The 15,738-nt window shown below is 46.9% G+C and overlaps 1 protein-coding gene across 2 annotated transcripts in view; it reads right to left on the reverse strand.

Moving 5' to 3' along the window:
* TPCN1 (two pore segment channel 1) overlaps positions 1 to 15,738 on the reverse strand; it is a 767,000-nt gene that overhangs the window by 200,198 nt on the left and 551,064 nt on the right. For both annotated transcript variants that reach the window (XM_069619236.1, XM_069619237.1), the window contains exons 20-21: positions 1,699 to 1,788; positions 556 to 671 (exon numbers count right to left, since the gene is read on the reverse strand). In XM_069619236.1, the coding sequence (XP_069475337.1) occupies positions 556 to 671; positions 1,699 to 1,788 (206 nt within the window). The remainder of the gene's footprint in view (positions 1 to 555; positions 672 to 1,698; positions 1,789 to 15,738) is intronic.

The following is a 15,738-nucleotide window of genomic DNA, read 5'->3' on the forward strand; positions in this document are numbered from 1 at the left end:
ATATAAAAATGTGACATTTAGGACCAGTTTTGCAATTAGACAATCCTAGTCACCTGCATAGGGTGCAACCTCCAAGTGGATATTAGAGAGGCACCCGTGGTCGGAAAACCACACATTTTCCTATATGGACCAAAATGTCACTTCTCCTGTTGCAGCATAACTCCTTGCACCAGCATGGTGCCTTAATCAGGAGTTCACTTGCAAAATAGAGTTGCCCTTTATCCACAGTTTTAAACCCAGACTCAAGGCACAAGTAGGTGTACATTTTCACTGAGGAACAGGTTTGTTTTGATAGTGCCACGCTGATGCTCATAACAACATGGTATCCAAGGCTATGACACGTTCAATGCAGCTTTGCTAGGATGAAGACCGACCTCCCTTGAAGATGTTCAAATATCACAGATTAAAGACAATTCAACTATCTCCAGACCCCCGCAGACACACTCTCATATGACAAGGGGAAGTATTGTTTGTTCTGATGCTCTTTGCTTAAATGTCACAGCCTGGACGTGATATCTTTTTTAAGCGAGTTGCTCTTTTGGCGAGGGTTCTTACCAAAGCTGATGAGAATGTTGTCAAAGTTGTTGAGGTAGTAGTAACCTTCTTCCACTGTGGTCTTGTTCCCAATGGTATGGTTGATCCAACGGTAAGAGTCCGCCACTGTGCTTGTGCTAAATGGAAAATTGGGACAAGAGGGGAGAGATAAGGGACAAGAAGAGTGAAAGAGGCAGATGGGTAATTATCAGGGTAGATAAGGAACAGTAGAGGATGGGTGGCACAGTTGTATATATGTGGTAGACACCCCCCCCGACAGGAGAGGACAGAAAGAGAGAGAAGGGAGTCATATGAACAGAAGGCAAAAGAGATGGAAATGGGAAGAAAAGAGTGGAAATGGAGTAGAACAAAGAGGCAAAGCAACATGGAAGAGAGCGCAATTTGGAGAAATCAGGTAAAAGAGGACAGAGGCGGTACATATAAAAGACAGATACTGAAAGAGTGTTGAAAATGTTAGTTGAAATGAGAGACAGAGAATGAGGGTGAGGTATAAAAAGAGCCTGAAGGAAGACACAGGTAAAGAACAGAAAGAATATGTGGGAGACATGGTGTGTGAAGGGGAGAGAATAATCCATCACAGAGCAGACTGGTCACTAAGTTATTTCAGAGTCTAAGGGGAACACGCTTAAATGAGGCACAAGGATGCTCAACTACGGCAATTCAGGTGGTGTGGATGTTGAGAGGAGGTACTACAGGAGATACAGGTTGGTGTACAGGAGCAGATACATGCACCTGGAACCCACTGAGCCTGGCATTGGGTAAATACCCAAACTTTGAATACCCATCTTCATTGATGCATGTTGAGGAAAATCTTTATGACTGACACATGTATACTGTACTGTGGCATGCTGTCACTGTTTGCTGTGTCTGAACAGAAACTTCCTAGTGAACCTCGTCTGTCGCTCTAGATTTCAAAATTCATCCTTGTAGGAAGGACGATTTCTGCTGAAGCATTGGAAATAAACTTGTGGAGGGGTTGCGAAAGAGGTCTCTCATTACACGTATATTGTTTTCAAATAAGCATTCTTGTGTATTTCTTCACAACAAACACTGAGCACAGCTGTATGCCACTGTGACCACAGCTATCTGAATTCCCAGGCATCAGCTATGGTGCAGCATAAAACGGAAATGCAAGATACTCACTTGCAGCAGTTGCGATAGAGCACTCCAGAGAAGAACTCCATCCCAACGATTGAGAAGGAGTAATAGAAGATCAGAAGTGTGAGACCAAGGCTGAAAGGCAAGAAAGATAACACATGACACCTGTCAATGGGAACCAAGTGGCCACATGGCTGGTGAAAAGAGCATTAACTAACCATGGTGGAACTCTAACAAAAAGGAAAAAATGCAGGTTCAACCCCGACTAATCCGTTCAATGATTTTCTGCCCAAAGGCTAACATAATCCTAACACTGATTGCCCAAGATTTGCTCGTCAATAATGCATGCAGAGTGGGGTGAGGGGGGTGGAGTAGGTGGGTGGGGAAACTCTGCATAAGCATCTATTTGCTTTTAAGAGAGGTTTAAACATAAAAAAAAAATACTAGTTCACCAGGGATTGCCTTCAAACTCAATAAGCTGACATAGCAATGGGACCTACAAGCAGCTCAAGGGCACTACTGAAGTGGCTCCTCTTTTGCCTGCTCGGTCACTAAAACAGTTCACGTGTGAAGGCTTTTAAAATAGATCTTATGCACCCAAACAAACTGAAACACAAGCAATGTAACAAATGCCACTCAATGGATCTTGCCGACAGCTCTACACTGAGAAAAGGTCAAGAATAAACTGCACACGGTCAAATGAACAATGCCTGTGCATTTAGTACAACATGGAAAGTGTTGCTCTTGTGAACAACTTTGTGGAATATGCACATCTCAAAGATTTGGCATAATGGTTCATTTTAGCAGTGGATTCATGGTAGTAACATTGACGAACAGAAACTGATTTTTCTGCTACACATCTTTTCAAAATGAAAGGTTATTGCATTTATTTTTGAGGGAGAACGACAGAAACACAATTTGCATGAACGTACACTTTAAACGATTCCCTTCTAAGCTGTCCTGCTCCCTTCTCATTTTCATGCCCTCCCCTCTGCGGTAGAATTTCCTTTTTGTGTGTAATTTTACCCACTTGCGACCCCCCAGCACTTTTTGCTGGACTCTGATAATTTTACCATCTCTCCTGAGTGCATTGGAACCTTTAACCACACGCAATCAGTCTTTTACTCTACCTTTGGAAAACTTTTTCAACCCCTTGGTTGTATATTTTTGGAGTCATGCTTTCCTCCAGCCTTTAAGACATGTGTAATTTATTATTGTAGCACACATTTTCTGTGCAGTGTTGCTTGGAGCTCCTTGAGCTGCCCTTTTTTAAATTCCTGTGATAACATATTGTTACCAGGACAGAGATATTTTTTATCCTACCTATGCTTTTCTTTTGTGAGATCGGCACACCCCACTTTATGTGGAGTGCTGAGGGGACACAATGTATGCCTTTTCTCACTTTCTCTGTAGCTTTCTAGTTACAGTGGCAAGTCAATATGAGTGGCTGGTGGCAGTGGATATTTTCTACCGACTTTTGTGAATTTTACACACTGGCTAATGTCGCAGCTGCGGTAAGGGGCACATGGGCCCCTTTCTTTCAAAATGGTGCCCGTCTTCTTTTTTTGACAACTCAGAATGGCTTTTCCGTTCTTGAGCCTTCTGCGACCTGGATGGGAGACGTTCTGCTCATTCTTTTGTCCTCAGCAGGTGCCCATCGTGAAGTCTGCCTGAAGGCGCCATTGTGTCGGAATGGACAGGACACTGGGATGTCACTGAAACTACTCAGGTCCTTATCCTACAGTGTGTCTGCTTAGATCCAGTTCTGACTGGGTGTCTGGCTGTGCCCTTAAGACAGCCACCACACACAGTTTGAATCTAGCATGAATTCTGATTGGCTGTGTTTCTGCATAAAAGGCAGGGGTCTTGATGCTGAAGCCACAGTCGACCACTGGAAGATACATTCCGAAGAAAGAAGGACACCTGCAGTCATCTCCAGTGACCGCCAAAGCTGACCGAGGGATCACTGCTGCTCCAGCCCTTTCCTCTGTGCTACAGCAAAGATCCAGACTGGACAACTTCCTCCCTTGGACTGGGGAGCCTTACCAATCTTGAGACCAGCTATGGTTTGAGCCACTCCATGAAGTGCTGTGACCTTCCAGGCATGCAAAACCTGAATACCCTGGGTCCTCTGGCACTGCTGCAGTGCATCGTCTTGTCAAGCGTGGTTTCGGCTGCACACTTGTGGGCATCTGCCTGGACCTAAAGAGACTCCATCCTGATTGTAGAAGGCCCCTCAGCTGAGTCGTGGACCGAGCGACAGAAGAAAGTCAGCCGGGTGACATCTGCCGCTGCTACAAAACCTGTGTAGAGCCTCCACAACCAATTGTCGCGAAGATCGGCTGCTGGGCATCCCCGAGGCGGAGTCTGATGCCTGATCCACCCAAAGTCCCTGTTCCAGCCGCTAAGGGCAGAGACCCGGACCTGAGCTACCTTCATATTACCTTGGGGGCACGCCGGTGACATCGTTTTTGTTCATCATAGAAGGTACTGTCTCACTCATGGGCACTTGTGTGCTTTTCGCTCCTCCTGAGCTTCTTGAGTCATGTTGGGGTGGACAACCCAGCTGTGTTCTCCCAAGCCTTAAGACATCCATCCTTTAGGCTGAAATCCATCATGTGGACCATCTAGTCCCCCTGAACTTTGACAGCATCTGCCTTCCTTTGTTCTACCACCCATGGGTCAATGTCCCCCGGGGGTCCCATCTGGCTTTTGAGACTCTCATTCCACAGATAGGGTTGGACTTCTGTAGTTTAGGCCTACACAAAGTTATCTAAAATTACCAGTATTGCTATTTGGTAAATGTTGGTTGATTAATGATTTGCTTACCTAAAGCTATGCTTGATACTTACCTGTTTCTCATCTAAAGGTCTACTTTTGAACTGAGTATTGCTACAGAAAATGTCCATATGTGTGAAACTTTCCTTACTTACCCGAATTGCATTTTGAGTTGAACATTGCCCTAGTGTATTGTGAGGGATCAGAAATGTGAGACGGACAACTGGATAGAGGTTTTTCACAAGTAGCCATTTTATTAAATTATATAGGTGCGATAAACGCCTCGCTTTCCCCAACCTAACAAGAATTTCCCTACCTATGAACCTAAGACTAAAGGAAAACACTAACATCAAAAAGTATCTGTCCCTCACACTTATACATAAAACAAAATTATACAGGTATCATATGGGCGTTCAAATTCAACAAAATAGCTTCACACATGAACTTCTATAAACACTTGTAACCAGGATTGGTTCCCCCTTCCCTACGATTAAAGCAAGACTTTCCAACTTAAAGTCACAGTTAATGACGTTTGTTTCAGTAATCCAGTTCTGTTTCAAAGGCAATACAAAGTTTCTCTCAATAGCCAAGTTTTGCTTCCAACACAAAGTGTCTTCACTCCAGGAGTTTTCACTTGGCACTTGGATTGTACCACTGTCAGACAAGGTTAATCGCTTCAGAATAATTGTCAGGTTTCCACAAAATCTTGCTTAATAAATCAAGAAACTTTATCTTCACACTGTCAGTCAATATTTCAATATAATTCCTCTGCTTTGAAACTTCCTCTTTCATGAACAATAATGTTTTACCAGAATGGTTTGACCACAATCCATCAAACACATTAGTGGAATTAATTTTCACAACCACTTTCCACCACAGTGCAGTACTTCAATGTCTTTTTCCTGGTTCACTAACCTGCCAAGACTAACCACTTACCACCATTTTGCTACTATAACCTCCTGCCAGGATAACTACTACTATTACTACTACTACTACTACTACTACTACAACAAAGTACTCTGCAGTGTGGCTTGCTTCAAACTTTAAAGACAGCCTTTGACTTCACCAAAATTGAAATTCACAACTTCTTTCATAAGGATACAATACATATTGATGCTGTTTGTTCCACTGGGGTGTTTGCCGATTGAACAGCGGGTTGGATTCCTCTCCCCCTTGAGGCTTTCTACATGGAGGGCTTCTCTCCTGCCACCTTTGGTTTTCTACTACCACACATTTCTCTCCTTAGGAAAATGATTTCCCCTTTTCCCTACGATTGCCCCTTCTTGGCTTAGGCAATAATGATTGTCATTATCCCTTTCAGATAATCTTTCTCTTTGTATACTACCAGGGAACTGGTATCCTCGTTTATTTACAGTTGCCTTTCTTTGGCTGAGGCAATGCTGGATGTTATTTTGTTCAACTACTGCTTCCTCTTTACTTTACTAACGATGGTTACAATTTTGTTCAAGTATTGCCCACTTTTTACTTTGGCAATGATGGTTGTAATCTGGGATAAATATTGTCCCTTCTTTACTTTGACAATGGTTGTTACAATGCTTCTCCTCTCACTTTCCTTCAATGTCTATATTAGGCCAGAAATACTTTGTTCAGTATTCAAAACGACCATTAGCAGCCAGCCGTCTAGTGCTGAGTGCCCCGGGCTCGCCTAATGAAGCCCAACTCACTAGTCTTCCTTTGCACGTCTACACGACCCGCTGCCACTCCAGTCTTCGCTTCTCACGTTAGGTCCGGGGTGTTCGACAGGTCCGGTCATACGCCTGCGGCACGCGCTTACTACAACAGGAGTGTGTAACTTTCCTTTCATGCTCCGGTGAACGCCAACCAGCGGAGTAAGATGCTTGGCAGGGACAGCTACTTTCTCCCACAGGACAGCCAGCAACTGTCCCGTGCCCTCTTGCACGTCCTCTGCAAAGCAAACTGCCAGCTTCTATGACTCTCTTAGCACCGCATTCTGCTGAAATCACTGCAGCAGACCTAGCATCTTCTTTCTGCTTCTCCCACGGCTGCTGTCCACTTCCCCTTCTAATGGCATGCACCTGAAGGGGCCTTAAATATTCAAAATTCCCGATCAGGAGAGGGTCACTAGAACCACTAGCCTGCACATCACATTTCTGCACCTTTGAGCTCCTTTTCCACGTCACAGTACCTGGAGCATTATGGGACTTGAATTCCCTAATGTTCTTGTTCTGTTTTTTCCCCACAAGCTTCACTCTGTTTAAATTACTTGTGAAATACAATTTTAGGGGAGGTTTGTAAAGGAGACAACAGTTGATTCTGCGCTTTATAACGCACACCCAAGGGGGAATCATGATCACTAAAAATAGTGATACGGAGACTCTGACTCCTGCATATAACATTTCCCTGTTGATAAGGATTTTCACTTCTGAGAACCTGATAGTTTTGGGAAAGGAAGCCCCTGACAACAAGCCATTAGGTGTTCTGGCATCATAGAAATCTCCTCCTCTGAAAAAGATTAATACTGCGTCTCTCCTAGCAGAGCGACCCTATTCCCTTGGAGACCTTCTTCTCTCAGGTGATCCACCCGGCAAATACCAGCCTCTGGGTTAGAATCAGATAGCGGATGCTTTCCCCTGGCCACCAGGGAGGAGACTTTAGGTTGGGATTCTATGAGCACTCCGCAGGATTCATCACAGTATATAATAAATAATCATATTTTTACTAAAGTGTGTGTACTCAAATGTCTTTGTACTCAACGACAGCCCTCCTCCTCCCTCCTAGACTTAGCCTAGCTGCTCAATCATAGCTACCAAACCATTTGAGTAATTCAGGTGAAACCTAAGAGTTGGAGCTCTATACATCTAAGAGTGAGTCTTTATACCACAGGCAGACTTTAGTAAAACTCCCTATCACCCTCCACCGTCGAAATCCTGCCCCCACCCAACAGAATTTAGGAATAGCATACATTGTAAAATACAACTAGTCCGAAAGCACATTAAGTTGATCTGAAAAAATTCCTGGTGATCAGGGTTCTCTACCGTACTTCTTAAAGAAAGGAAGCCACCACTTCTCAATATTGCATCTGGACTCGACCAATAGATGTACAAGATATTTTACACTGTATAAGTCTTGCACCTTTTGGAGCCACTCCCTTTTTGACAGCACTACCTCCCCTTTCCATTGCTGCACCACGCAGCTCCTTGCTGCTATTAGTAGGGTACAGGACATATGATTTAGACTACACTTTTCCTTCCCTTCTTCACTCTCCACCAGCAAAATCAACAGCGGGCTAAAGACTCTTTAGATCTCATCCAGACCCTTTATACAGGTCATGATGTTTGTCCCAAATGTCTGTATTTCCTCACATTTCCACCACATGTGCCAATAATCTGTGCCTCTCTCCCCCCACACTTCTAACAGTTAGAGTTCACCACAGGGTACATTTTTGCTAACCTACTGGGGGGCAGCGTCGCCTGCGCAATAACTTGATTGCCTGCCATCTATACTGCAAGGATGCAGTAAAGGATGACACCCCTGAACGCATCCATGAGGAGGTCCCTCCCCCAGTGCTTTCTAACCTTAATGTCCTCTGGTGGCCCCACAGACAACAGTTCCCTGTACATGCTAGCAATTAGGCACCTAGACACTTTTTTTCAGGATCGTTTCAAAGAGTGTCAAAAGTGCCCCCTTACGCTGCGTATAGCAGAATACTGGAAGGGTCCCAATCTGTAGGTATTCTCCAAACTAGTCCAGGGATAACAACTTTCCCACGTCACACAACTGCCCCGCCTTTTCCAAATCTACCTCTTACCACATCTGGAAGTTTCGCAGCTCCTTAATATGACCCCAAAATGACAGGGCTCATATACAACTCAGCTGGGAGGGTCAAGACGTCAGCCACAAGTATGTTCAATAACCCTCTTAGGAATTCTTGTCTGTGGAACCGATAGCTATTCTCCCAAAGACACTGGGGCAAGAGTCGCCCCAAAGACACTGGGGCAAGAGTCGCATTGTCCAGGTCTACCCATTGTTTGGTTGTGGTTGAGATGCTCCACCAGTATTCTCAGTTCCGCTGCCCATTAGTATCGCCAGAGGTCTGGGAATCCCACTATGATGCATCAACTTCCGGGGCACCAGTGGTCCAGTGATGAATACCAGTTTCTAAAGCATCAATTAGCCCCACACCTCTAGTACACCAGAAGGGATCTGAACAGTATGGAAAAAAAAAAAAAGTAAATTATCACCCACCTTGTCCAGTTTTTTTATTTTTTTGTGCCTCTGGTTATATGACCTTTCCACATAAAACAGACAAAATGTACATCTTCTGATTGTCCGATTTTGGTAACGTGGACGGAACGGCAGGCTTATCTCTGCAAGGTCATGGATCGTTGGTTAGTTGCATCCCAGCAAAAATACAATTATTACCCAATGATCAAAGAGACTGTCCAGTCAAGGTTGTATACAAAGCTCTACTTTATTATTATTAAGACTGTTCTATCACACTACAAAATACAGCCCACCCTGTAAAGGGACACAGAACAGAGAGTGATGCACTTTGGATACCGACAAGAGGGTAGTCGGTAAAGCAATCAGTCTTAACTGTTCAAGGTCATTTGGTTTCAGCACTAAGGGAGCAAGTGGTCGTAAATGTCACTAGTGGCATTCAGAGAAGGACCAGAGGGACAGAACCACAATGTACCTGGTGCTTGAGATAATCTTGATGCTCAGTGTCGAGTTGGTTCCAGGACGCTTTGCAGCTCCTCCGACAGATTTCAAGATGGGAGAGACCTGCGGCTATCAGGCGGCAGGCATTTCGGCAAGTGAAGCTGGACGGATGGCTGCAGGCAGGCCTACACAGCGACACAGGGTCAAAACTCATTGTCTCTGTGCTGGTTGGCGGACCTGGAACACTGGCCAAGGCGTAACGGACGGCTTTAGTGACTGCAGCGTGACAACAGTCAGTAGTGCAGCAGGTCGCAGTTCGAGGGCTCAACTGTCTCAAAAATGTCCTTAAAAGATGGACACTGGAGGCCACCAGGGGGCGTGCAGACCGCACTAAAGCGCTCTACCAACCCAAGCCTGTAAAAGGAGGAACTGGCCCCCGCTTCACTGCTCCCCTCCCACTGCCCCTTTGATGTGTGCCTATCAGTGAAAACTCACCCCAAGCTGCCCGAAGAATGAGAGAAACCGCTGCACAGAACCCTAAAAATGGCGCCGGCGCTCCAGCGCAGTGACACTGCACCTCCTCTCGCCCGTGCCTTGGGCTCGAGAGGCGGCCAATGGCACAGTGGTGGTGCTTCGGGATTAAGTCGAGCGCCCCGGGATGAAGCGATCCCCCAAGCCGGGTCCGTTCTGCCCCCACCACAGCGTGTGACGTATTAAAGAGAAAGATGAGGAGTGGGGGGGGGGGGGGGAGTATTGGCGCCTGCCCAACCGGCAACTTTCAGGAGGCCTCAAAGCTCCCTGTGGGATCTAGTTGACCTTGAGAGGAGGGGTGCCCCCCATCCAACCACGCACACGAAGAAGCTGCTCAAACCGTAGCGAGCAGAGGCCCTGTGTCGGTTCCCCCTCGCATAGCCTCTCACTTGAAGGATCAGGACACGGACACTGCCATTAGGAAGTACCCTGGACTGGAGCGCAAATAGTTAACTGGCAGTGGTAGAAGAACGCACTCTACTGGGGCAGGCTTACTGACTGCAGGGCTCTCCAGGCTTCACACTGAGCCCCCTGGGGAGCTAATTATCACTGCTCATCGGAGCTGGCCAGGCGCATAAACAGCCAAACCAAACCAAGCCTCCCCCACCCAGAGAATACCACGTGGAGATCCCTGGACCCCACGCTGTTGGTCCTGCTCACTCTTCCTGCTCTTAGGTGCTTTCTGGCCCCATAAGGAGACTTGTTGGGGGCAGCGGCCTCAGAACTCTTCCCCCAGTTTCTAGGAGGATGGGCCGCACGGCCCACAGGAGACCCGGCTCTGCTCATGGGGGCAGCTACATACAACTCCTTATATCCCCACAGATCCTGAGCACCACCGCTACGGAGAAACCCCATGTGCACCCGTAAGCACAGAATTCATCCCGACTCCCCTGCGGACATCACCCCCTACCTTGGGGTATAGGGACTGCCACTCGCGAATCGCCCCCCCCCCCCCCCCCGCCCCTCCAACATCCTGGGGCCACCTGAGACAATCCCTGGAACCCCGGAGCATTGGAATCCCGAGACCCAAATCGATCAGAGCAAGAGATAACCTGAGGAATGGACTTGGATCCACCAGGAAAGTCTAGGGGACGGGGAGAGGACGTGAGAGCGGGATGGTGTGGGCCCCGTTGATTGGGGCTTGTGCCCGCCTCCCACACGTGGACCCTGGACAGAGGGCACGGCTGTCATGATCTCTGCTTCCAAAAGGTCAGGGTTTTCCCAACTCCCTTGGAAGCAGATCCATAACCCAGGTTCCGAGTGCCAACCAGTCCCAATTGGGACCTTTTGGACCCAGTCCTGGCGCCAGTGGCACCAGGCTCATAAATATGCCCAGTCCCAGCGCTGGAAGCGCCGGGCTCATAATGCTTGGGTGGACTTACCTGCAGCAGACCATGCTGCTTACTTGCCTGCCAGTTGAGCCTCTGATCCTCTTCTGTTTGGAACTACTTTTCCTGTTGGGTGGGGCAGGAGCCACTCCCTAGATTCAGAACACTGGAACTCTTCTGGAAAGCAGGAACTCTTTTCTTACCTAGGCGTGGCTGTGGAAGGAGACACCTAAGCACTACAGGAGGCTATTTAAACCACACCCGATGGATGAATCTTGCTTTGCGTTATTCTGCATCCTCTGCAGTAGAACGCTCATCGTGTCTTCTGCATCTGATCCTGGGCCTAAGGAAAAAGGCTTACCATCCTGAATCCAGTCTTCAGCAACACCTATAAAGACAAGAAAGAACAGGTTAGCATTACGGTCTTCAGTGACAGCTCTTCACTTACCTGGTCCATCGGCTGTCACCAACGCCTCGCGCTGCATTCCGGCATCTGAAAGACAAAGGCTTACCTACTCTTCGCACGCTCCGGAGGCCTTCGGCGCTGCATCCCGCATCTGAAAGACAAAACAAGGTGCGTTTAAAGACATTGGGGAACTTTAATACTCACGGGCCATTACTCCTTTCCACATCTAACCCAGTGGGTATTCCGGCACCCTGCAGCCGCTCCGAACTTGTACCTGCAAAATAAAAAGACAGTTAGAGCGCATCGTGAAACAGGCAACAAGCGCTTACTTACGTGCTTCCAGGCGCTTCTATTCATCACACGGGCTCCATCTTCAACTCACTTCAGCCCGTCATCCGCCATCGCCGGAACCCTGCAAAACAAGAGACATCATTACTAAAGACTTTAAAGACATTAGAATTACTCGAAACTTACCGTTCGTGCAGTAAACGACGGACAGCAGTCCTCTGAAGTCAAGAGGCCTGCTCCCCTTATCCAGTGAAGAAACTGGTTACAGCACCCTGCCCCGAGGCAGATGGAGAGCACAGCGTTCACTTACCTAAGGTGAGAGCGTTAACCTTTGGGGTTCTACAGGAGAAGAGAAAGGGAAGAAGAGAGAGACATTCAATAACCCAGTTCCTTAATCCCATATTTTCTATCTGCAGACATCTTACCCTTCGAGTCAGATATACAGTGCACAGAGGTCCAGCCCAAAGAGCCAGCCGTGTGTTACACATCACCTTTGAAGATACGGTATAAGCCCAGTCAAGACCGGCGCCTCTACGGGAATCAGGTGAGCGTTACAGAACGCAAAGCCTACCACAAAACTCCCGTCCAGGCGCTATGGAAACCTCGGATACCGACCAGCTAGCCCAGTTACTTGGGGAACTAAGGGCAGAAGTGCATGCAGCCCGTCAGGAAACGAACGCTCTAAGAAGGGAACTGATTATTTCCAAGGAGCGAACAGATGATCTCGCTAGACAATTGCTACAGTCACAAGCCGGACAGACCCCGTTACCCGCATCTGGGGGAAATCTTCCTTCTACATCCTCTATGAATCCAGTGCAGATCAACCTACCTGGGAATGTACCTTTGGCTCCGCCCGAACGATTTTCTGGTGACCCAAAGAGGTTTGCAGTATTTATCAATCAGTGCCGGTTGCATTTCTTATGCCGGCCAGCAGCCTTTCCAACTGATCAAGCTAAAGTAGCTTTCGTGCTTTCGTACCTTAGTGGCAATGCGGCAGACTGGTCGATCCCTCTAGTAAATCAAGATGATCCGGTCCTCCATGATTTTCAAGCTTTTCAGCTCAGTATGGAAAAACTGTTCGCAAGACATTCACAGGGGCATGCCTTGGACAATGAGCTTCTTTCGTTGCGACAAGGTAATCAAGACCTTTTGGCTTATATTGCGTCTTTCAACAGACTGATAGTGGAAACTCAATGGCCTGAGGACAAAAGGATTACGCTGTTTTATAGAGGTCTACGTGGAGAGCTCAAAGATGTGGTAGCCCAAGTAGTGAATCCCCCACAAGATTGTTCGGACTATATAGACTTAGTCGTTCAAATAGATCACAGACTGCAGAACAGGAAGGCTGATCGTTCCAAGTTTGATGCTCGAGTATTTTCCAAACCGCCAACTCCTTCCAAAGGAGTAGACTCCGGGGAACCCATGCAAATAGGGGGTCTGAAAGGTCCTCTAACACAAAAGGAGCGGGAAAGGAGAAAACAGTTGCAATTATGCCTCTATTGCGGAAACTCAGGGCACTTTCTTCGAGACTGTCCGGTGAAACCTGCCAAGAAGGCAGTAGGAGCTGCAGTTACCAAAGTTACAAACTCTGAGCAGGGAAACGACCTCGCCCGACAAGAATAGAGGTCCTCTTGCCGAGCGTGAAAACCAGTTCCGTGACCTCGCATTTCGTGATACCTATGGTCCTCATTAGCCCTGATAATCCGGATCGATTACATGCAATTGAAGCTTACGTCGACAGCGGTGCCATCGGCAATTATGTGGATCATGAAATGGTTTTGAGGATGAATCTAACTCTTTGTCCCAAGGCTGTAAAGGACGTCATTACTACGGTGGATGGTACGGAGATAGCCTCCGGGCCAGTAACGCATACCACTCAAGAGGTGACGCTAGTAAGTCAAGATGGACACCATGAGAAGATCGTGTTCGATGTGATCAAGGCCCCTCGAGCAAGAACGGTCCAGTTTCCAGAATGTGTCTTTACTTGTCACCCTCCACCTGGTGTTGCACTGGCAGCAATTTCTTCAGAGACTCCCCAGTTACCTCCCGAATACCTAGAATACCAAGATGTTTTACGGAAGGATCAGGCTAACTCTCTACCTCCTCATAGGTCTTATGACTGCCAGATAGACCTGATACCTGGATCTACTCCTCCTTGTAGTAGAATTTATGCTCTCACCGAGCCTGAGAACCTTCACCTTCGACAATACCTGGATCAATACCTGGCAAATGGGTTTATTCGTCCTTCCAAGTCCCCTGCTTCTTCAGCTTTGTTCTTCGTTCCAAAAAAGGAAGGAGACCTTAGAACTTGTATAGATTATCGCTCCCTGAACCAGATCACCGTTAAGAATAGATATCCGTTACCTTTGATCCCTGAACTCCTGGACCAAGTCAGAAAAGCATGCATATATACAAAGCTGGATCTTAGAGGAGCTTACCACTTGGTACGAGTAAAAGAGGGCGATGAATGGAAGACGGCCTTCCGCACCAAGTATGGGCTATTTGAATATCAGGTCATGCCCTTCGGACTTTGCAATGCCCCGGCCGCCTTTCAATATTTTATGAACGATGTCCTCAGAGAGCTCATAGATGTGTGTGTTGTTGTTTACATTGACGACATCCTCGTTTATTCTTCATCGGAATCGGAACATCGGAAACACGTGAAAATGGTCCTCGAAAGATTGCGTCAACACAAACTTTTCGCTAAGCTGGAAAAATGTGTTTTCAACGTGACTGAAGTTGAATTCTTGGGATTCATATTATCACCTGGCGGAGTGCGTATGGATTCAAAGAATGTCGATGCAGTTCTCAAATGGCCATCACCATCCTCCGTAAAAGGTGGCAAAGCATGTTAGGCTTCGCTAACTTTTACCGCAGGTTTATCCCCGAATTCTCTCGAATAGTCCAGCCCATCACTGCCTTGTTAAAGAAAAACAAACGTTTTGAATGGTCTACCGAGGCGGAACAAGCTTTCCAGGATTTGAAGACTAAATTTATCTCTGCACCAATCTTAAAACACCCTCGCCCCGAACTCCCCTACATCGTGGAAACTGATGCTTCAAGCCTTGCCATGGGGGCAGTTCTATCACAAAAGGATCCGGTAACCAATCAGTTGCATCCCGTGGCATTTTGGTCCCGCAAATTCTCGCCTCCTGAAATCAATTACACGATTACTGACAAGGAACTTCTGGCTATCAAGTCTGCCTTTAAGGCTTGGCGGCATTATCGGCTGGGGGCCCGACACACCGTTAAAGTGATTACGGATCACCGAAACCTGCAATATTTGAAAACCGCAAAAGCCCAATCCTCTAGACAACTCCGTTGGGCATTATTCTTTGCCGAGTTTGACTTCATAATTACCTATCGACCTGGTACAAAGAACGGTAAAGCTGATGCCCTTTCTCGGATGGGAGTGGAAGAACACTTGATCAACCCTAAACCTGTACCAATCATTCCCGAACAAAGAATTCTGGGTGTAATCGCCACAGAATCCATAGAGGAAGTTAAGGATAAAGACAGGCAACTTGTAACTCCAGCAGACATACAGAATTGGCATCTGCAGGGAAAGGACTTTGCAGTAAAGGACAACTTATTGTATTTCCAAGAACGATTATACCTACCCAGCACAGATTTACAGAAAAAAGTAATTTCTTGTTATCACGATTCTTTAATGGAAGGACATCCCGGTATGGCCAAGACCTCAGAAAAGATCAAGCGCTACTTCTGCTGGCCGTCTTGGAAAAAAGATATCAGAGACTTTATAATGTCCTGTGGAGTATGCGCCCAAAACAAGAGTCAAAAGGAAAGACCAGCAGGCCTCTTACGCCCTATTGACATCCCACCTCGCCCTTGGCATACGCTTTCTATGGACTTCATCACCGATCTACCTCCATGCTCCGGATACAATACGATTCTAGTAATCGTGGACTTATTCTCCAAGATGGCGCATTTCATTCCGCTCAAAGGCTTGCCAACAGCAGCAACTCTGGCCCGAGAATTTCTCGAAAACATCGTCCGACTGCACGGTTTTCCTTCGGTTCTAATTTCGGATCGAGGTAGTCAATTTATTTCTCATTTTTGGCGAAGATACTGTCGGTGGGCTCAAATTGA

The sequence above is a fragment of the Ambystoma mexicanum genome, chromosome 10, assembly GCF_040938575.1.
Source record: "Ambystoma mexicanum isolate Mex_15411 chromosome 10, UKY_AmexF1_1, whole genome shotgun sequence".
Classification (NCBI taxonomy): Eukaryota; Metazoa; Chordata; class Amphibia; order Caudata; family Ambystomatidae; genus Ambystoma; species Ambystoma mexicanum.